The sequence below is a fragment of the Hylobates moloch genome, unplaced genomic scaffold, assembly GCF_009828535.3.
Source record: "Hylobates moloch isolate HMO894 unplaced genomic scaffold, HMol_V3 SCAFFOLD_2, whole genome shotgun sequence".
Lineage (NCBI taxonomy): Eukaryota > Metazoa > Chordata > Mammalia > Primates > Hylobatidae > Hylobates > Hylobates moloch.
In genome coordinates this window covers 21394794-21418529 of record NW_026652277.1, presented here as the reverse complement: position 1 = coordinate 21418529, position 23736 = coordinate 21394794, and the positions used below count along the sequence as shown (strand labels likewise).

The 23736-nt window shown below is 38.9% G+C and overlaps 1 protein-coding gene across 12 annotated transcripts in view; it reads right to left on the bottom strand.

Annotated features, from left to right (window-relative positions):
• Positions 1-23736, bottom strand: part of MLLT10 (MLLT10 histone lysine methyltransferase DOT1L cofactor) — a 218368-nt gene that overhangs the window by 17137 nt on the left and 177495 nt on the right. For all 12 annotated transcript variants that reach the window (XM_032168098.2, XM_058432171.1, XM_032168176.2 and 9 more), the window contains 2 exons: positions 12782-12960; positions 379-496 (listed from right to left, as the gene is read on the bottom strand). In XM_032168098.2, the coding sequence (XP_032023989.1) occupies positions 379-496; positions 12782-12960 (297 nt within the window). The remainder of the gene's footprint in view (positions 1-378; positions 497-12781; positions 12961-23736) is intronic.

Sequence of the window (23736 nt, the reverse complement as noted above, 5' to 3'; positions counted from 1 at the left end):
TGCTGAAACATTTCCATTTCAGACAGTAAAAAAAAAAAAAAAAAAAAAAAAGCACATTGCTATTTTGCAGCACAGCATACTATTTACTTCCAACTGTGATTCTTTTTTTATTGTAAATTGACAATTTGTAATTATATAAATTTGGAGTACAAATTGATGTTATGATATATGAATGTAATGTGGAATAATAAAATCAAGCTAGTTAACATATCCAGCACCTGAAATATTTAACATTTTCCAACTGTGAATACTTTTTTAAAGTACAATCCTCTATTAACCACATCCCTGCATGTTTTCAAATAAAATGAACCAAAAGGGGAAAAAAATTAAAGTAAGTGAGAGTAGGGTTTTAGAGTTTAATAATTCTTGAAAACTTACCTGTTTGATTGTTTTCAGACTGAGCTATAAGAGCTGCCATTGATGAATTTGGATTTAATCTATTGCCATACATATGAGATGGTGCCTGACTGAGAGAAGATCCAGATAGAGTATTTGCCTAAATGGAAAAAATTACAATGATAAATGAATTATATTTGAAAATAAAGTTTTCCCTTCTAATAAATCTAGTAATTATATTCTCCAACCTAAGAATATAAGCAAAATTTGGGACCTTCTGAAAAGCAAATTTCATTCTTACTTGTTTTACCATTCCAACATGTCAATTTTTTAAAAGTTACATAACTAGGCCGGGCGTGGTGGCTCACGCCTGTAATCCCAGCACTTTGGGAGGCTGAGGCGGGCAGATCACGAGGTCAGGAGATCTAGACCATCCTGGCTAACATGGTGAAACCCCGTCTCTACTAAAAATACAAAAAATTAGCCGTGCGTGGTGGCGGGCGCCTGTAGTCCCAGCTACTCTGGAGGCTGAGGCAGAAGAATGGCGTGAACCGAGGAGGTGGAGCTTGCAGTGAGCAGAGATCGTGCCACTGCACTCCCTGGGCGACAGAGCGAGACTCCGTCTCAAAAAAGAAAAAAAAAAAGTTCAGTAACTACAATTTTTTTTCTTTTTTTTTTTTTTTTTTTTTTTGAGAAAGAGTTTCACTCTTACCCAGGCTGGAGTGCAATGGCACGTTCTCGGCTCACTGCAACCTCCGCCTCTAGGGTTCAAGCAATTCTCCTGCCTCAGACTTCCCAGTGGCTGGGATTACAAGAGGCGCCCGCCAGCACGCCCAGCTAAATTTTTTGTATTTTTTAGTACAGATGGGGTTTCACCATGTTGGCCAGACTAGTCGCAAACTCCTGACCTCAGGTGATCTGCCCGCCTCGGCCTCCCAAAGAGCTGGGATTACAGGCGGGAGCCACCGCGCCTGACCATAGCTACAAATTTTTAAAAAAGAAGGATTGGCACGTTCAAAGTTAACTATTCCTGCTTTTAATTTTCAACGTATCTAGCTAATACCAAACCCCAGTGGCACAGTAGCCATGTGGACATAAGGCTAATTAATCTTATTAAGCCATCTGTAACATAAAAGCAGGAAGACAACAGGTATCTAACCAAATGCTTCAATCTCTCGTATCACAAGCTGGCTAAGGAGGTCAAAAGTCCAACTTTTACTTCTAGTATTTTAACTACACGGAGCTGTATTCCCATTGCTTAACTCTGTCATTAGTAAAACCTGCACACTATTTTGTTACTTCCTATTTTGATAGACTTGGAAGCCTGCTGCTATTTCTGTTTTGTTTTGTTTTTATTTCAAAAGAAAGCAAACAGGCATCCCAAGTATGTTTTCTATACAATGCAGGACTCAACGAATCACAGCTTTGCCCTGACCCCATATAAGGCACTGTCTTTTTGGCAGCAAGCCAGCTCTACTAACTGAAGAGCTCGTCCAAAGTTTGTAATTCATTCATGTTGCTAACCACAATTCTGAAGGCCTCACTGGGACCTGTGCCAAACAAGCGAAAACGAACCCTTAAACAGATGAAGCTAAGGAGGCTGGCCAAAGTATTGCGTAATCCACTGTAATAAAAATGCTTTCTTTGATGTGCATGCTCTCTCCCATTTTCCAAGAATATTATGACCTTAAAATGTGACGTTTTGGAGGCAAATCTCTTGTATACAAAATGCTGTTACTCACAGAAGACTCTCAGTGGCCTGAAATAATTTTCAGATTTAACAGAACCACAAATGTTACAGTAGAATTTTGTTCTTCTTTTTCATGAATGAATCAAACTGAAGCTTTTACAAACTAAAAATCATTGCAGTTATTTCAGAACAAAACTCTTGAAAATATCAGCAAAGAACTAAAGCACTTCTATCGTAAAGAAGCTGAGTAACAAGAACAAAAGATGGGGGACATTTGGATATGTATAACTGCACACAAGAGACTAAGACAACACAGTAGTTATAAGCAAAATAACACAGAGAAGAAGCTGTATTTCTGGACAGACTCACATCATGACATTGCATCTTGGCCTTTAGCCCACTTACAAAGCATGAAAATGTGCATTTATAGTTCACAGAAACAGTTTCTGGGATGTACCATCTTTGCTTTCTATTATCTCAAAGCGTGTATTTTATAGTTCACACTTTAATGTGTAAATTAAATCTGTCAATTTCTGGGTTTTGTTTTTCCCCTTACTAAAAATATGCAGACAAAGTAAGTTGGTACTCTTCAGTCCTGTTTAACAATCAACTGTCCCTCAGGAAAAGGTAAGTTATAACTTCAACATGAAGATCGTGCTGTTCACTTACCATGTATTTAGTAGTAGAGGGCACATAAAACACACAATTCATAAATAGGGATACAGTTAAGATTGTTTTATCTCTCCAGAAGTCAATTCTTTGGGAATCTTAGCTCTTAATAGAACAATATAGAATAAGAAAAATACAAGCAATTCAACAGAAAAAACAGATATTACCAGTCCCATCTGTTGACGTCTCAGATCCTAATACTTAAAAATAGCTTTTGTAGAGCCAATTTACTCTTACTGTAGATACAATTCTAAAAAAGATCCACTATACATTTAATAGATTAGAAATGGAAAATTAATTAGGAGGAGGAAGAAGAAGTCTTATCTCGAGACAGTTTGTTGGCAGCAAGAAGTAACAGCTGACCACAGGACAGGACAGAGAAAAATATGACCAATAGAGAAAACACAGTACAGAATGCGGATGCGGTGGTCCTCAAAGAAGACACTGAGGATAGCATTCTCATTTTAGTGTATTATTAACTTTATAAAGGGTACCTCTAGATGCCTTAGCACTTCCAAAGCAAGGAAAACACTCTCAGCCTTTTGACTCTTGTTCATGCAGTCATCTATGTTACATATCAATATATCACTTGGAATACCTTTTTGCTTTCAATTATCAGTCTCATCAGTTGCCTTAGGTAAGAATCCAAAGATCCAACTCTTACTGGAACTAGAAATATACTCTTTTTTACGAAGGGTTCCTTCTGCCAAGGGCTTAATATTTATCCTTATTAGCTTCAAATTTCAGAGGGGTGGCATTTTCTTGATCAGGTCTCTGAATTATCTTAGTTTCCCTATCAGATCTATATATATACTAAAGATCAAAATAGAAAGGAGTATGGCACAACGACTAATTTGCATAATGACGATCATCAGAAAAAAAGATAAAGTATCTTTAGCATATGCTAAAGAAGGAAAGTATTTTTAAAAGATGGCTGGCGAAAGTTAATACAATAAACGAAAGTATTATTGGAAATGACCAATTTCCCAAACGGGTTAGCTAAAATTAATCTGGTAGTTGTTTTTCTAGTAAAGACATTTATCTAAACAAGAGACTTTCAAAAGAGAAATTAAAAGTTATTAATTTTACCAGATAGAGTCATTTTGGTGTATAAAAACATCTACTACATTCCATATTAATTTCTGCTGGGAAACTGAAATCATGAACATCATCATTTTAAGGTTGGTAAGACGAGATACCAAAGACTACGCAAACAACTGTCACTGCTTAGCCTACATTTCTTAACTGATGTTTGGAACAATTAATACTGGGACCCTTGATGAGTCTTTCGGAAAGACTTGGTACCTCCAAGCCAAGAAACCCCCACCTTTTAGAGGAAAGATCCCACAGCTTATTAGCACTGAAGATGGAGAAGTGGAAGAGCTGGGAAGAGGAAGACGGCTTACTGAAGAGAGCACACACACAGTGTCTGGCGTTTCAGAGACTCAAAAACCTTTGCTGCCATTAATAAGCAAAAGCATTAAGATTCAGGGGAAAGGAAGGAAGTCCGTGTTAACCCAAAGAAATAAGGGTTATGAAGCATAAAGGCCATGAAAGCTTTTACATTTAAAAAAAAAAAAACTGGAATCAGAAATAAAGGAAACATTAACATACACATACTTCTCTACAGCATACTTTGGAAATGGATTTTGAAAAGTGCATTGAAAGCAAATTACTAATATACCAGAAGACTGTTTCAGAAGATCTGGTATAAAGACTAGAAATTCTTTTTGGAAAAGAAGTACCTATTATATGACATTTCAATCTTAACCTGCCCAGGTAAGGAGAACGGCTATTGTGAATAGATATTCTCCTTGGATCTGTTGGTACTGTAAGAATATAAGTTAACACTAGGGGAGGCTGAGTGAAGGATATCCATGATATATCTAACTCTCTGTACTGTCCTTGTAACTTTTCTACATATCTAAAATTATTTCAAATTAAGAAAATTGCCATTTAAAACTTAAAGAGGAATCTTTCAAATATATGCATATATAATTATGTAAGGATAACATAAGAATATATAGGATTATATACATATATGGATGTATACATCCTTCATATAATATCTTAAAGAGGAATCCTTCCCCTTTCCCAAGACCAATAACTGATAAAAATCACTTCTGCTCAAGATGTTATCTAACATTTATTGTAACACTCTAGTAAAAACCTCATTAAAAGAAGTGTAATTATTTTACAAGATAGACTGAAAGACCAGTAGATTAAGAATAAATTGAATAATTATTGAAGTAAGCTTAAGTCACTTTTAAACAATATACGTTCAGGTGTCTGAGTTAAAGAATATCCTTAGCAAATTTAGAATAACTTAATATATTAAACATCTACAAGTCTCTACCAAGGCAGTATTCAAACTCAAAACAAATAAAAGAAACTTAGTATTTCCTAAGTAGACTGGCATACCATATTAAAGTATTAAGATAAAAATATATTTCAGCTTATAATTTCTCCTGTTATTAAGAGTTTACCTCTGATATTTTCAAATGTCTGCCTATGACCACAGAGATGTTTTAAAAGAGCTTGCTTATAAAGTATTAACTGTCAAATTCCTAGGAACTTGGCTCATTCTAAAGGAGTCGACTGCATGGGGGAAAAGGTTCAAGTTTCCTCAATTATCTGAATGTGAAACTTAAAAGTGGACACTGTTTTGGTAGATTTTTTTCCTGCCTAATGTTGATAAGGGCAGAATAATAAGAAAAATTAGGTTCGAAAGACTAATACCTATGAAAATATTTCACCTTTGGAAAGCACTGTATTAACAGCAATGTATCATCTAGAGAGAGATCTGAAACTTCATACTTCAATCATACAGGAACAGGTTATATATAGCAAGCATTTTTTTTAAATGCACAATTAACCTGTCAATAAACATTAAAGTCAAGTGATTCAAAAAAGCTCTAAAGTAGCTGCTTCAAGCTTTTCAACCCTGACACATGACTTAAAAATGCAATCTTCCAAAAATATTCAGGCTCACTAAATTATTTACTTTTTAAATTCCTAATTCATATATACTTTCAGAAGGAAAAACATTTTATTATCACCATATATATCATAAGTCAAGCTATCTCACTTTGGGTAAATTATTAAACCTCTCCGTCCTCAATTTCCATCTGGAAAATGAGGATAACAACACTATCTACCTCATAAGAACACTGTGAGAATTGAGTTAATATATGCAAAGGGCTTAAAAAATGCTTGACACATGGTAAGCGCTCACATTTTAGCTTAACTTTAAAAATTATTTTCACAAGCTATTGTGGTTTCTATTTTTCCATTAAAATCATTAGAAAATACAACTTACCAATTATATTCTGAACTGTGGCTATATTTCAAAGATTAAAACTATTTCCCTAAGAAAAATTAGATAGCATAAATGCCTCATTATGCAGTGATGTTTTAAACTATGTATTTGATAATATAGCAACGCTGCACACAGAATGTAAGGACTTGAATGTTTCTAGATCCAATTTATATTATTGTTTGAATTTGGGAACACAATATATTTGATTAGAAAAGTTTCCAGCAAAAACATGAATGAACATTAGACATGGATTAGGGAACAACTGAAAGTTTCACATATTCTCCAGCTCAATTCATACTTTATATTTACTAAGAACATATTCTGATAGCAGACCCATTTCTGTGTCAGCTACCACCAGTAAGGCTTCAATACTCAGCATGTGATGAGAGGTGAAACCAAGTGTGAACAACTTTCAGGTCCCATGAGTAGGCTGACTGTTGAAGCTGTCAGGTTCAATTGCATCATTCCACATTATTCAATGCTCCAAACTGCTCCCTAATTGTTAGGAGCTTAACGTATTCAAAACCATTGTTTAGGCTAAAGCCAAAATGCCCCACAATTGAGTTTCCATAAAGTAGTAGGAGGGAATGAAGTGTAGTTAAACCATCACTGAACACTCATGATCGGACAACAGGACTGTGTAGATTAACCAACCAGTTCTAAGTAGGTTTCTTAACCGGTTAATATCTTATCAATATAGCTCTTACCTTTCCAGGGAAAAATTACTTTAGGACAAAGGCAGCTATTGAAATAATTTCGGAACTGGAAAAGACCTTAATCCACAGCTGAATATATATACTGGCTAAAATTCACTTATCTATGTTAGCATGAATTATATGAGTTTTAACAGAAATTGTTAACACTATTTCCAATACAGGAAGTGTTCCTGTACAATTTCTTTTCTCACTGGTAATTAGGCTGAAGAGTAACAGCTGAAGTCAATAACCATGAATTCTAAAGTATTTTATGGTCTGCATTTGAACCTCATAAAGTATCTGTACAGCAGGTAGAACAGGTACTTAAAGTATTCCCATTTTACATATGGAAACACTGAGGCTCACAAAAATTAAAAGACCTGCCCAAGGTTATACAAGTGAGTAGCAAAACTCCTGGAATCCAGGACTTTTGCTGACCCAAATTTCTGCTCTTTTGCATTGCATCACACAAATGAACACAGTAAAATTACTAACAACGTTTTCCAAGGAGATACCTCTTAGCATAAGAAGTACATAATTGGGAAATTCATTTTAACAGTAACAATTAGTAATAAGAGAGCAGGCTAAGGAATCAGGCTGTCTTAATTCCAGACTTACAGATATGTGACTGTGAGTGAACCTTTTCATCATCTGGTAACAAGAGATGTTACCAAGGTTATAAAAACTGATTTTGCTCAGAAAGGTAATTTCCTTAAAATTATAAGTTATTATATTATTGAAATCAGAAGAAATTTACATTCTGACTAATTAAGTATAAACACAAATATCACCCCAGAAGTCAGTTAAATCTGCCTGAGAAACTAAACCATTTTCTCAAGCAGAATTAAAGTGTCCTTATTAGACATCATCTGAAAAGATATCGAGACTACATCTTAGACAACTTCCCCTACATAAACACACACATACATAATATTGGAAAACAAAATATTCTAAGCTAATTGAGATGAAAGTGTCACAGAAATCTGCAAAACTCTAGTCACTAAATTGTATCTTTAAAATAGCGAAACATGCCCAGGAAAGGTGGCTCACGCCTGCAATCCCAGCACTTTGGGAGGCCGAGGTGGGTGGATCACGAGGTCAGGAGTTCGAGACCAGCCTGGCCAACATGGTGAAACCCCATCTCTACCAAAAACACAAAAATTAGCCAGGTGTGGTGGTGCACGTGTATAGTCCCAGGTACTCAGGAGGCTGAAGCAGGAGAATCACTTGAACCTGGCAGGGGCAGAGTTTGCAGTGAGCCAAGATCGTGCCATTGCACTCTAGCCTCGGCAACAGAGTGAGACTCCGTCTCAAAAAAACAAACAAACAAACAACAACAACAAAAACACAAAATATCTGCATTTACTAAATATCACATAAATAAACCTTGGAAGTTTATTTTACTTTAAATGTTGTTTCACTCTACATCATTTTGTTTAACAGTAACATGGGATAGACAAGAAGCCATGATTATCACATGAAGATTGTATTTCAAACACAAAACTCAGAAAGTAGGATGTAATGGAATGCAATTATGTTTCATTACATTCAGTCTTAAGTTCTTCTACTAAAGAAATCATCCTTCAAACAAAAAAAAAGCACCTGCATTCTCCCAAAGACAGAACGACTGCAGAACTAGGAAACAGCAGGATTTGAAAGGCAAAATGAAAAATTAATGACACTCCTACAGAAACTAATTTATACCTCCACCCCTGATCCAACAAGGGCAGAGCACATGATCAACTGTCACATGGACAGGAGTCCGCTCTTCCCGCAATGTTAAGAAACTACCCTATTACTGATATACTAGTATGTAGTAAAGCAGGCTTCCTGTCAATTATTTGTGAAAGAACCGTTACTCTAAAAACTAGTCTGTTGAAAGGGGAAAAAAAAAAAAGGGTTTAACACTTAAGAATATAAAACAGAGGCCAGGTGCAGTGGCCCACACCTGTTAATCCCAGCACTTTGGGAGGCCGAGGTGGGCGGATCACCTGAAGTCAGGAGTTCAAGACCAGCCTGACCAACACGGTGAAACTCCATCTCTATCAAAAATACAAAAATTAGCCAGGCGTGATGGCGGGCGCCTGTAGTCCCAGCTATTCGGGAGGCTGAGACAGGAGAATTGCTGGAAGCCGGGAGGCAGAGGTTGCAGTGAGCCAAGATCACACCACTGCACTCCAGCCTGGGTGACAGGGCAAGACTCTGTCTCAAAAAAAAAAGAAGAAGAAGAATATAAATCAAACAGCTTTTTTAAGGTTTTTTCCCCAAAATGCGTGCTGCTATCAGACTCCCCTCCTCACCCCCCACCCGCCAATTTTACAAGTATCTCCTTTTCCCAGCGCAAATCAAGTTTCAAGTTATTCTAAGTTTTTAACTTCTACTAGCCCTTCCCAATCTTATCTTCTTGACCACTTTCCGGGGAAGAATTTTTTTTTTTTTTTTTTTTTTGAGACGGAGTTTCACTCTTGTTGCCCAGGCTGGAGCGCAATGGTGTGATCTCAGCTCACCACAACCTCAGCCTCCCAGGTTCAAGCAATTCTCCTGCCTCAGCCTCCCGAGTAGCTGAGATTACAGGCATACACCACCATGCCCGGCTAATTTTGTATTTTTAGTAGAGATGGGGTTTCTCCATGTTGAGGCTGGTCTCGAACTCCTGACCTCAGGTGATCCACCCGCCTCGGCCTCCCAAAGTGCTGGGATTACAGGTGTGAGCCACTGCACCTGGCCCAGGGAACAATTCTTAAGATACCAAATAAGCCAATGTAGAGGTCTATTTACTTAAAATGTGTATCACAAAAAGCAAAAATGACCTCTGGATTTTATCCTGCTGGCACCAATCCAATCAATAAAAACTACTACTTTCATTAAGGGTGTGGGGGCAAAAACTGTTATTCAAGTTTAATATTTCCATCATCTATCACTATTATTAAAGTTTTTGCTGGCAAGTGTGATGGTTTTCTTAACAGTTGTGGCAAGACTTCTCGAATAACTTTTTTTTTTTTTGTGGGGGGGGGGGGGGGAGACAGAGTCTGGCTCTGTTAGCCCAAGCTGGAGTGCAGTGGCACAATCTCGGCTCACTACAGCCTCCACTTCCCACGTTCAAGCAATTCTCCTGCCTCAGCCTCCCGAGTAGCTGGAACTACAGGCGTGAACCACCATACCCGGCTAATTTTTGAATTTTTTAGTAGAGACAGGGTTTCGCCATGTTGGCCAGGCTGGTCTCGAACTCCTGACCTCAGGCGATCCACCCACCGTGGCCTCCCCAAGTGCTGGGATTACAGGCATGAGCCACCGCACCCAGCTTAGAATTACATTTTAAATATTGATAATTTTTATTCACCCATTTATCTTATTGCATTGCTCTCAAATCAACTACTTAGAGCAACCCTAAATAAAACACTAGGATGTGACTATCTAAACACAATTAATGTAAGACTTGAAAACAAACAGGGTCTATATGAGAGTGAAACAGGAATAAACTTTGTCATTTTGAAAAAAATGATTCAATTGCTAAGTGCATCCCCAATTTTAAGAGTCCTATCAATTCTATTTAAATATTTCTGTATCCTTTCCTTTACACATTGCCTACAAAATTTCATATTTTTCACATTCAACACCATTACTATTGTCTCAGGCAGCTAAATTGAAGTAGTTCAGCACTCAGTTCAACTGAGAGGTCAACGTGCCTCAGTTGCCTGGAGACTGATGGTTGCTACAGCAGCACCAGATAAGCCAGGCTAAATAAGCTTCAGCTTGAAGACAGAAAGCATTTACTGCTGAACAGAAATATAGATGCAGGTATCTCAGTACACAGCATGTAAATCTAACTGGATGATCACATTTGTAAGAGACCCATCTTTCTGAAACATGGAGAGGGGATAAATAGTAAAGATTTTAATTGAACTGAATCCTGGGTTACTTACAACTATGATTTCTTTGTTCTTTAGTTGAGTCACATGTTAAGTGGAATTCTCCCTCTAGCTATAAACTTCTCTTCTCTACCACTTCCCTAATGCCAACCCCCTGGCTCACAAACATAATGAATGAGAAGAAATGAGGATTTCTGCTTAATTCAGCCGGGAATTAACCAGAGGGTAATTAAACAGACTTTTATAAAGACAGAAAAGAGAAATGCACATTGAAAATGTTCATGTGAGACTTTGTCCAAGGATATAAAACTATCAACAGCATATGGTTACACTTAATTAAAAGAGATAAAACCATTTATAGGAGCCATTCTTTCATTTATCCTTTCACCCTCTCTAACCCCAAACCCCTGTTATGGCTACCTCACTTTTAGTGACATGAACTATAGAAAACCTCTGCTAAAGTAGTCAAACTCCTCTAACTCAAGTTGGGAGGTTCACCAAATAGTTCATTTTCATCTTCAAAGACGATACTACTAATCATACTATCTGGGGTTGATTCTAATACGTAATTTTAATAGCAACTGCTTTCACAGTGCCATTCACACAAATGCATCAAAATAACCTAACGTTGTGCTTGCCGGAAAAGCGTATATATATGCTAACAACACACGCAATGGAAATTATGCATGCATCCATAAATCTTAAGCTGATAGGAACTTATAAACAACTATTTTAACTAGTTGTTAATTATTAGACATTTGTCACTGTGACCATTTTCTTGACCATTAAAAGACTACTAGAGCTTTGGAGAAATGAAAATAAAATTATACATAATTCCAAATAAATAAAAAAATATACTTTGGAAATCTTAAATGATTATCTTTGGGGAAGGGGGGTGTAATGCAGGGGGATTGGGTATAGCTTTCCCCCTGCACTGTCCTCTTTATAAAACAGGATTACAATTTCTCTTATTTGACTCTTACTTTTAAAACATCTTGGCTGGGCATGGTGGCTCACGCCTGTAATCCTAACACTTTGGGAGGCCAAGGCAGGTGGATTACCTGAGGTCAGGGGTTGAAGACCAGCCTGGCCAACACGGTGAAACCTTGCCTCTACTCAAAATACAAAAATTACCTAGGCATGGTGGTGTGTGCCTGTAATCTCAGCTAGTTGGGAGGCTGAGGCAGGAGACTCGCTTGAACCCAGGAGGCAGAGGTGCAGTGAGCCGAGATCACGCCACTGCACTCCAGCCTTGGTGACAGGGTGAGACTCCGTCTCAAAAAAAAAAAAAAAACCAAAAAAAATCCTATAGACTAGGTCACCTATCAAACTACAAATCTAAAGTCAGATAAAAGGGGTTCACAAAGGGAAAAACCTAGATATTCATCATTATTTACAAACACTGTTCTCTCCCACTAGGAGGAAAAATGTGTAGTGCTTGAAGCGATCATTTAGTCTTTTAACCTACATTCTCCTACACTGGTTTTTTTAAAACTTTAAAAAGATTTCATATATTATTTGTATAATTTTAAAAATTATAAAAGGAATTTTAAAAATCACAGGAGTCCAAAACTGGCTCATATTTTATGGGTCCTACTTTTTTTTTAGACATTTTTTTTTTTTTTTTTTTGAGACGGAGTCTCGCTCTGTCGCCCAGGCTGGAGTGCAGTGGCGCAATCTCGGCTCACTGCAAGCTCCACCTCCCGGGTTCACGCCATTCTCCTGCCTCAGCCTCTCCGAGTAGCTGGGACTACAGGTGCCCGCCACCACGCCCGGCTAATTTTTTGTATTTTTAGTAGAGACGGGGTTTCACCACGGTCTCAATCTCCTGACCTCGTGATCCGCCCACCTCGGCCTCCCAAAGTGCTGGGATTACAAGTGTGAGCCACCGCGCCCGGCCTTATGGGTCCTACTTTTTTAAAGAAAGAATAAAAGCTCCCCTGAAAGTATATTTTATATCATTCAGACAAAATTTAAAACCCAGAAATTAAAAAGAATTAGTTGGTGCCCATACACTCATCCATCCTCTCTCATGAATACCATGTAAAAATACCTATCATTTTCACTAATACATTAATACAAATTGAGATATTTCATAAATTCCTATAGAAGGCCCTATTTCATTTGTTTATCCTCTAACGAAACTCACTTTAAAAATGAGAAGCCCACCTACTACCTGTCACATGATAGTATAACAACTTACCTGAGTTGTAGCAACAGCAGGGGCTGCAGATGACACAGCTGAGGGAGAGAGTGCTCCTACTTGTTGCAAATGCCCAGAAGACTGCTGAGGTAAGTGAGAGCTGGAGACAGGAGTACTAGATCCCGAGCCAGATACTACATTTGGAAATGATACTGCTACATCATTGCTGTTATAAATACCTGCAAAAAAAACAAATTTTATTTAAATATAACTTAGCAGTCAAATCTGTCACAGACACACATAATCAGTAAACTTGCATTTCCTCCTGGATCCCTCCTCCAATTATAAATCTTATTGTTGGTGTTTAAAAAATATTGTGCTAGTAACTAAACAAATAAACACTGACTTCTCACAAAGCGGTTGTCTAAAAGAACCTACACCATTTTTATTTAGCAAAAAGTCTTTTGTTAAAAGCAGGGGATAGCAGAAAGAGCTTTGTAAAAAATATGTCATGGATTTTAGGAGTTTCTAAGAGCAAGAAAACATTTCTTAAATAGAGGAATGAAGCAATTAGAGTTCCATAAAAATCACCTAATGGGCCTTCCAAAAGGCAAATGCTAAGGCCCCAGAAATCATCACTGAGAAAGTCTGAAGTAGGAAGACACCTTGTTCTAGAAAGCCAACAAGGTAGAAATTAAAATGGAACAGGCCCAACTTGAAATTCAGAGACCAATAGAGGAGCTGATGACATTGGTGGGAGACAGGTGTGGGAATAAAGAATGTTGGTAGATTCTAGAGACATTCCAGAGATAACACAGACAGGACTTTGTGACTGACTGTATGGGGCAGCTGCAGGGATAGGAGAGGAGGAAGGATTAAGACATGATGAACTGGGCTATGAGGTGGCAGCTCCATTGACTCCAGAGAACACAGGAGGTGAAAATCATGGGAGACTTGATGAAAACACTTTGAGAGGCATCATGGGGATAAAAGCCAGAAATAAGGTGGGAAATGGAAGCTAGTCATTCTAGAAAAGAGGATGGGAGGGTGGGAAGATGAGCATAAGTTAACAGCAAACAAGTTAATTTTTTAAAAGTGCTTATTTTTTAAAAAAAGAAAATCATGCTCAGCATAGAGAAGGAGAGGCTTTCAGGATAAAGAAATGGGAATAATAATAAACCAGCTGTTCTCAACCAGGGGTGATTTTGCCCCACAAGGGACATTTCACAATACCTGGAGACATTTTTAGTTATCAAGCCTGGAGGGTGCTACTGGCATCCAATGGGTATAGGCCAGGGATGCTACTAGACATCTTACAATGCACAGGACAGCCTCCACAAGAAGTAACTGGCCCATAGTGTGAATAGTGTGGAGGCCGAGAAAACCTGCTATAAACCAGAGCTCTTGAAAGGGCAAGAGGGGAAAAAGAGCCTGAAACCCAGGTACAGAAACAGGAGGAAAGAATGAACCTAAGTGGGCTGCAGAAAAAAAAAAAAAAAAAAAAAAATTAGCAACTGTAGCCCTAGAGGGCAACAATAATCAGTAATTTGTATCAACAATACAATTTACTTTGTTCCAAAAAAAACATCAACATAGCCTGGACAACAAAGGGAGATACTGTCTCTACAAAAAATAAAAATTAGCCAGGCATGGTGGCACACGCCTGTAGTCCCAGCTACCTTGGGGACTGAGGTGTGAGGATCACTTGAGCCTGGAAGTTCAAGGTTGTAGTGAGCCATGCCATGATTACATCACTGCACTCCAGCCTTGGCAATAGAGCAAGACTCTGTCCTTAAAAATAAATTAATTAAATAAATAAATAAATAAATAAAGTTACTGACTTATATAATAAATTAAAGCACCTACAATCTTATTCAAACAGGGAAAACAAAACAACTGGGACATTTTTAAAAGCCTTACAGCTATAATTAAGGCGTCGGGATCTTTTTTATATCTACAATTTCTCCAGAAAAATGATATATTCATTTAGCCAATGCATTCATTCTGCAAACATCACTGAACTCATTATTTGCCAGGCATTATTCTAAGCCCTGGAGATAAAAAGCCATTCAAGATAGGTAGTCTCTGCCTTCAAGAAGTTGCGTAGAAAAAAAGGCATTACAAACAGTTGTGAAAAGCACTATGACAGAGACATCCTCAGGGGGCTAGGAGCACAGAAAAAGAGGTATCTAATTCAGACCTGGAGTGAGAAAAGTGGTGAGCCAAAAAACTTACTGGAAGAGATGATGTTGCTTTTCAAGCTAATTTCTTTCCTATCTTTTGTTTGTTTTCTGAGACACAGTCTCTGTCACCTATGCTGGAGTGCAGTGGTGCAATCATAGCTCACTGCAGCCTTGACCTCCTGGGCCAAGCGACCCTCCTGCCTCAGCCTCCCAAGTAGCTGGGACCACAGGCAAATGCCACCACACTTGGCTTTTTTTTTTTTTTTTTTTTTTTTTTTTTGCGTTGGTTGTGGGGATGGTGGGTTAAGAGATGGGGTCTCACTATGCTGACAGGCTGATTTCAAACTCCTGAGCTCAAGTGGTCCTCCCACCTCAACCTCCCAAAGTGCTGGCATTACACGCAGGAGCCACCATGCCCAGCCTCAAGCTAGTTTCTTTTCTGAGGTGAAGTCTCGCTCTGTTGCCCAGGCTGGAGTGCATTGGTGCAATCTCGGCTCACTGTAACCTCTACCCGCAGGTTCAAGTGATTCTCCTGCCTCCTGCCTCGGCCTCCCTAGTAGCTGGGATTACAGGCACGTGCCATCACGCTCAGCTAATTTTTGTATTTTTACTAGAGATAGGGTTTCACCCTGTCAGCCAGGCTGGTCTCAAACTCCTGACCTCAGGTGATCTGCCCGTCTCGGCCTCCCAAAGTGCTGGGATTACAGGTTTGAGCCACCACACCTGGCCTCTCAAGCTAACTTCTAAAGGTGCTGCAGAACAGAGGTGAAGGACGGTTTGAGGAAGAGACATGCAGTAGAGAGCAGGATAAATTCTAAGGACTTGGTGACTAATTAGACCTGAAAATTCTATTAGACCAATAGAACCCGGTGACTAATTAGACCTGAAAAATAAAAATAAGGGTAGAGTCAGCAATGACTCTTAAGCATCAGTAAGTGCATGTAGTGATACCATTCACTGAAACAGGAACAGCAACTGAAAGCAGTGTTTGGTTACTGTATGCAAGTAACTGTGCTAGCATAAGAACTCAATGAGATAAATATTACTCCCATTTCACATATGAGCAAACAGTAGTTTAAAGAAATAAAGTAACTTTTTTGGTGAGCTAGTAGGTGGTGAAATAATGATTCTAACTCACAGGTGTCCTATAAATGAAATCACTTCCTAATATACATTAAAGGTTCAGGGTCATGGTCTTTGAGATGCCTGTGGGACACAGAACTCCTATATATAGAACACAATGGGATAAGCCTAAAACCCAGCAGAAAATTCAGATCTGAAGACATAAATCTAGGAGTGAGAAGCATGGTAAGTTACAGTAAGTAAACTTGCAAACTAAAAATACTTACTATTGGTCTGCACTATGGGTGAAATTTTAACCAGTTGCTCATAATTATTATAGAAATAAGAAATTTCCCATTAAGAACTCTAGATGTCTAATATCTCTTGAAAAACTGAAGATTTGCCAACACTGGATACTATATTATAAAAGAGCAACAATCTGACCAGAGCTCTGAACAGGGCATAGAGACTTTAATCCATCAGCATCTCCATCATCCCTTACCATGTCACTCATTTATGTTACCTATGTGGCCCCATAAGTATTTTATTTACAACTCTTGATATCAACACAATGGTCAAGGCCAAGGAACAAAAATGGGATCACCCAGGGAAAGTTCTCAGCATGATCAAGAGAAGAGAACCAAAGACAGAACCCTAAATAACATTACCATTTAAAGGGTAAACAAACAAAAATAGATCACAAAGGGCAAACTTAGAAAACTAAGATACAGAATCTTATAAACTGCTCTAAGAATTTCAAAGGAATGGCCTGGTGCAAGTGGCTCATGCTTGTAATCCCAACACTTTGGGAGGCCAGGGTGGGCAGATCTCTTTGAGCCCAGGACTAGCCTGGGCAACATGGTGAAATCCTATCTCTACCAAAAATACAAAATTAGCTGGGTGTGGTGTCAAGCACGGTGGTGTGTGCCTGTAGTCCCAGCTACTTGGGAGGCTGAGGTGGGAGAATTGCTTGAGCCTGGGAGGTTGAGATAGAGCCGAGATTGTGCCACTGCACTCCAGCCTCAGTGACAGAACAAGACTGTCTCCAAAAAAGACAAAGAAAAAGAAAGGAAAGAAAGAAAAAGAAACAAGTTTGGCAAAGAGGGACAGAAAAGAGACAGCATGTTAATGAAGTGATTATTTATAAACCTTATATTCCAAATAATACATAGCAGAGAAAAAGATACGCATTTTTAAAGGTTGCTACTCCATAGATAATTCAACAAATATTGAGTTTCTATTGAATTCAGTGTTTTCAGAGTATCTTAGAAAATAAAATACTGCAGCCAGATGCGGTGGCTCACATCTGTAATCCTAGCAACTTTGGGAGGCCGAGGCAGGTGGATCACCTGAGGTCAGGAGTTTGAGACCAGCCTGGCCAACATGGCGAAACCTATCTCTACTAAAAATACAAAACTTAGCCAGGCACGGCGATGCATGCCTGTAGTCCCAGTTACTCGAGAGGCTGAGGCAGGAGAATCACTTGAGAGGCGGAGGTTGCAATAAGCCAAGATCACACCACTGCACTCCAGCCTGGGCGACAGAGCAAGACTCCATCTCAAAAAAAGGAAAAAAAAAAAAAAAAAAGGAGAAGATAAAATGCTGATTATCTAGTTATTTTGGGGGTGAAAAGTGTACTACACAGGGAGTCTCCAACTTCTAAAATTAGAAAACAAAAGTTAGCTGGAGGCAGCATGCTGAAATTGAAACAGCAGAGGCTTTTGACTTAGACAAAACTGAGTTCAAATGCTGGATCTGTCACCTACATGACCCTTAAACTACTTAACCCTTCTGAACCTCCATATTATTCTTATCTATAAAACAAAGATAATGGCTACCTTAAAGACTTTTTGTGAGATTTTGAGAATATCCATATAAAAAAGCTCTACCAACACCTACCACAGAGTAAGTTTCAATAAATGGTAGCTATAGCCATTTTGGTGTTAATGCTTTCATTAAAAATGTATCTGTAAGTCAGGAAAGTACACTGTTGTAACTACCAGGTCCTCTAATGTCTCTACTACACTTTGAAAGTTGCAATTACCATCACAACATGCAGTAAAACATCTTGGAAGAATAATACTGAGAAGCAAAATCGTGGTGATTAAGGACCTTCAATCTCAAAACTTAAATTGTTTTTATATTACACCAACGTATACTTACATAGGAAATTACGCAGCTAAATGTGCAATCCAGTAATCACACTTTCAAACAATATCTGGTACTCAGTTTACTGGTTTAAAAAAAAAAAAACAGCAAAATGTTCCTTTCCTATCAAGGCAAGAAAGCTTAAAATTCTAAATCTTCTTTGAAAATGAAAATAATATATTCCCTTCAACTTCCTTGCTCCTCAGGTAGGACTGGTACAACGTCCACCTGAAATTCTTCTGTATCTGCTTTCTATTTAACTTCACTCTATTTTCATCTTATTTAAGTCATATGCTGTTTTTAACTAAAATCAAGGTGACATTCATTGAATTAAACAGAGCTAAATGTTACAATGCATGAGCTCTAGGAAAATACACTGAAATTCATCTGTTCAAGATAGGGAGGAGAAACAAAGCTGCAGAACGATATAGAGGGTGGCAATGACATACTGATTCCTTCCTTTCCTTTTCTTCCCTTCCTTCCTTCGTTTCATCAAACAAATATTCAGTAGGTATGAGGAATGAGGCTAGGAGCTGGGATAATGTAGGGAGCAAGACAGACAAGATTTTAGCTCTCTGGGAATTTACAATTTAAGGAGCAAGGCAAACATTAAAACAAATACATGAATATAAATTCCAACACATACTATAACAGAAGAGAAAAAGGTACCACAAGAGTGAAATATTAGGAAGCAAGAAAGATCTGTCTAAAAAAATATTTAAGACAAGGCTTAAAGGTTAGGTAGGTGTTAGCTAGGCAAACAGTAAGACAAAAAACTTGTCCAAAAGACCCAGAAATACTGAAAGAAGAAAAAGCAGGTAATACAGCTAAAGCCTTGTGGAGAGGCTAGTAAAAGACAAAGTTGAAGAGAGGGGAAGGAACAGATCATAAGGCCTTGTGAGCCATGTAGAGGTGTTCTGAATTTTTGCTAAGATCAATAGGAAGACACCAAAGGCAAATAGTATGACTCACTTTTTAAAAAGATCATCCCGCTGACTCCTATGTAGCAAAGGGACTGACAGGCATGAGTGGAAACAAAGATTTTTTTTTAGGAGGCTATTTCACAATTTGGATTAAAAATTATGTCCCTCCAGACAAAGACGGTAGTAGTACTGAACATGCACAAGGACTTGCAGTGCATCTAGAAATTAGAATCATCTAAACTTGATGACAAATTAGATTTGGTAGCAGGGTAGAAGATGAATGAGTCATGGGTTTCTGGCTAGTGATTAAAAGTGCCCTTACTGAGATGGTAAAAACTGGAACAGGAGGAATGGAAGTTTTCTTAAATGCCAGCCTAGGACCACATGTTGAGGCTCTCCAACATTTCAAGGATGGGTCCTAGAAGAGGAGTTCATACAGAAAATTGACACCAGTAAGATAAGAAGAAAACCATGACTGTGGTGTCACTGAAGCAAAGAAAGAGAGAGAGCCTGACGAAAGAGATGGCACTGACTTCTCAAATGCTGCATTTTCAGCCCACTAGATGTGAAAAGATGGAGACAAACAGTGATCTCAGGAGAAGAATACAGTATGAGTAGAAGCCAAAAGAACATTGTTTAGACTTAAGTTTTTATTAGTAAGCCAATGCAATTACACAAGATTGGTAAATAAGACAGAAGTATACCTGTCTAATGACAGAAATAATAATGCTCACCAACCTGAGTTCCTATTTCCCACTTTCAAACTGCCTAAGAGGTCAAATAAGTACCCATCCAGTGGCGTATTCAGGAAAAAGACTGTGAATGGAATAGTCTTGAGAAATATTTAACCAAGTAAGTAATTAAGCCTGTAAGTTATCCCTAACCCACATCCCGAGAGACTGAATTACTTATTCTTTCCTAGAGGTTAATAATGGTGTGAAAATAGTTAAAAGTCCAAATCCTCCTCCCTCTTGCAAGTAACTTAACCTCACACAACCTCATATACCTCATCTATAAAGTGAGGGTGGTACCAACAATTTCACAGGGCTGGGGCAAGGATTAGCTTACATATGCAAAGCATATACTAATACTGTCCTCAGGCCCCCTAATGGTATGTGCAGGCACCAGTCATGGTAGACAGTATACTGTCTACCACATAGTAAACATCTGACAAACAGTGCCCATTATTATTATTATGAATTCATTATTATGAATTAAATAGGACTGAGAAAGGGGTTTCAAGATGGGTGACTAGAGGCATTTTGTATTTGTCTCTTCCACTAAGAACCAAAACAGTTAGCAGGTAACTACAATTTGTACAGATTGTCCAAGAAAAAACACTGGAATTCAACAAAAAACCATCAAGCAATACCTAAAACAAGGAAGGAAAGGGAAGCAAGGCAGCCTGCCTGGCCAGGAGCCAAGAGGCTCCCTAATGCAGGGAAAGAACAGGTTAGAGACCCTCAGCTGTCAACGTTCCCACATGGACTTCTGCAATCCTAGCCATGGGAGAGCTCCTAGATCCTTGCAGGCTCTGAAATAAACATAGGGAACTGCGAGGAGATTGTGTTGACAGCACAGCCACAGGGAGGATGCTTATGCTGTATCCCATACATGTTCTAAGACCTAAGCAGCAACAGCAAAGCACCATCTTAAGAGTCTTGTCCCCAACAGACTACACACTGTCCTAGGGCCCAGCAGTGCTAGGACTGAGGCCAAGAGATACACCAGCTACTGGTCCCAGGGTGGAGGCGTGAATGAGCGAAGTGTGGGCTATTGCACACAGGGCTGAGATGTGGGGAACCACTGCTAGGGCTGATGCATGAGTGTTCCCCATCTGCTGGCCTACACTTGCCTCCACTAACATAGCCCTGGGCTCTCCAGTAACAGGGCAACGGTGTGACCAATGCTGCCCCGACTACCTGAACATTCTGCTGGTGACTTAGGGATCACCCTGCCCCTGCCTACCATGACTGGTGCCTGCAACCAAGCCCACCAAGCCAGCTTTGCCCCACCTTCAGCCCATGCCAGAGCACACAAGTCTGGAGTACAGGGGACTGCCCAGCACAATCCAACATCATTAGCACCTGAACACTTGTCCTGAGGATCTGGGGTTAGGCCTACCCACCCTGCTGCTACTGCCACAGCTGGCACCTATCTGCATGTACCATCTGTAGGCCTGGAGACTGGCCTGCCCAGCCCACTGTAGCCACCACCAATACAAGTGCACTCTTTCTGGGATCCAGAGGGTTGTCCCACCACTGCCACCGTCCACACACACCACACTGGCTGGCCGCAGACCCGAGAACCGTCCAACCTACAGAGCCAACTGCTACCACTACTGGCATCTGAGGAAGTATGGGCCTCCACCTCGAGGCACAAGAATCAGCCTACCCAGACCCACTAACACCAGTACCAGCATATGCCACCCTGGGCCCAAGGTGAGGCATACTTGGTCCACGACTGAGGTGCAAAGGCTGGTCTACTTGGCATCCTAGTTCCCAGCAAAACTTCACCACTGCCTCCACTAATAATTGCACCCTAAACCACTGAGAAAAATCATAGACACCGCTGATACCGTTTAAGCCAAATCTATCATCCAGAGATTACATGACTGCACACATCCAGAATCAAAACTACAGTGCCTACCCAAGCAACACCATAGACATATCTTTAATAAAATGTTCAAAAAAATTGGGAGAAGCTATTATCACATCAGATGCAAAGATATCAACATACACAGGAAACATTAAAAAGCCAAGCAAAGAAAAAAAAAGGCGAGAGAGACACACCTCCAAAGGGCACACAATAATTCCGTAGCAACAGATACCATTAAAAACAGTTTTTAAAAATATTGGAAAAATAAAAATAATTCAAAATTTTAATGCTAAAGAAGCTATGTGAGATACAAAATAATTCTGAAAATATAAAGAAATCAGAATGGTTATTCAGGACATGAATAATGTGAATAATAAATTATTTTTATTCTGTAATTATTCAATAATAATTATATATTATATATATATAGAGAGAGAGAGAGAGAGTGAGAGAGAGAGGGAATTTAAAAAGAACAAAACAGAGGCTGGGCACAGTGGCTCATGCCTGTAATCCCAGCACTTTGGGAGGCCAAGGCAGGCAGATCACTTGAGTACAGGACTACAACACCAGCCTAGCCAACATGGCAAAACCTCATCTCTACAAAAATACAAAAGTCAGCCAGGTGTGGTGGTACATGCCTGTAATCACAGCTACTTAGGAGGCTGAAGTAGGAGAATCGCTTGAACCTACGGGGCAGAGGCTGCAGTAAGCTGAGGTCACTTTAGCCTGGGCGACAGAGCAACACTCCATCAAAAAAAAAAAAAAAAAAATCAATCGAAATCCAAAATGTATTCAGAAGTTTCAACAATAGACTAGATCAAGCAGAAGAAATTCATAAATTGAAGCCAGTCTTTTAAAATAACCCAGTCAAAATACAGTGACCAATATTCCAGTAACATAGAAAACCAACTCAACAAAATACTAGACTAAAACTTCCCGGGTCTGGGCCGGGCGCGATGGCTCACACCTGTAATCCCAGCTACTCGGAAGGCTGAGGCAGAAGACTTGCTTGAGCCTGGCAGGCTGAGGTTGCAGTGAGCAGAGATCACGCCACTGCACTCCAGCCTGGGCGACAGAGAGAGACACTGTCTCAAAAAAAAGAACTTCCCAGGTCTAGCAACAGATATAATAGACATCCATATATAGGAGGCTCTAAGATCCCTAAAAACAATTCAAAAAGGTCTTCTCTACAGCACATTTTACTCAGGTTGTCTAAAGACAAAGACAAAGAATTCTAAAAACAAGAGAAAGGCATCCAGTCACCTATAAAAGAACCCCCCAACAGACGAACAGATTTCTCAGCAGAAATCTTACAGTCAACATAGAAGGGGATGATATATTCAAAAGTGCTGAAAGAAAAAAAAAAAAAAAAAAACGTTCAGCCAAGGATATTATATCCAGCAAAATTATCCTTCATAAATGAAGGAAAATTTAATAAAGTCTTCTCCAGACAAGCAAATCTGAGGAAATTCATCACCATTAGACCACCCTACACGAAATGCTCAAGGGAGTTCTAAACCTGGAAGCAAAAGGATGACATTTGCCACCACGAAAACATACAAAAGTACAAAACTCACTGGAGTAAAAGCAAATGCACAAAGGAAGAAGAAAGAGAAAGGACTCATACCACCCCTACAGAAAACCACAAAACCACAATGACAAAAAGAAAGGAAAAGAAAGAATATACAAAACAACTAGAAAACAATAGGACAAAAACAAAACCTCACATATCAATAATAACCTTAAATGTAATGGATTAAATCCTCCACTTACAAGATATCAACAAGGTGAATGAATTAAAAAACAAGATCCAACTACTTACTGCCCACAAGAAACACACTTCACCTGTAAGGATGCATACAGATGGAAAGTAAAGGTATGAAAAAAATATTTTATGCAAAGCGAAACCAAAGGAAGTAAGCAGGAGTAGCTATACTTACATCAGATAAAAGAGACTTTAGGAAAAAAAAAAACTGTAAAAAAGATTAGGTCATTATATAATGACAAAGGGATAAATCCAGCAAGAGGATGTAACAATTCTAAATATATATGCACCAAACTGGAAAATTCAGATTCAGAAAGCAAATAGTACTAAACCTAA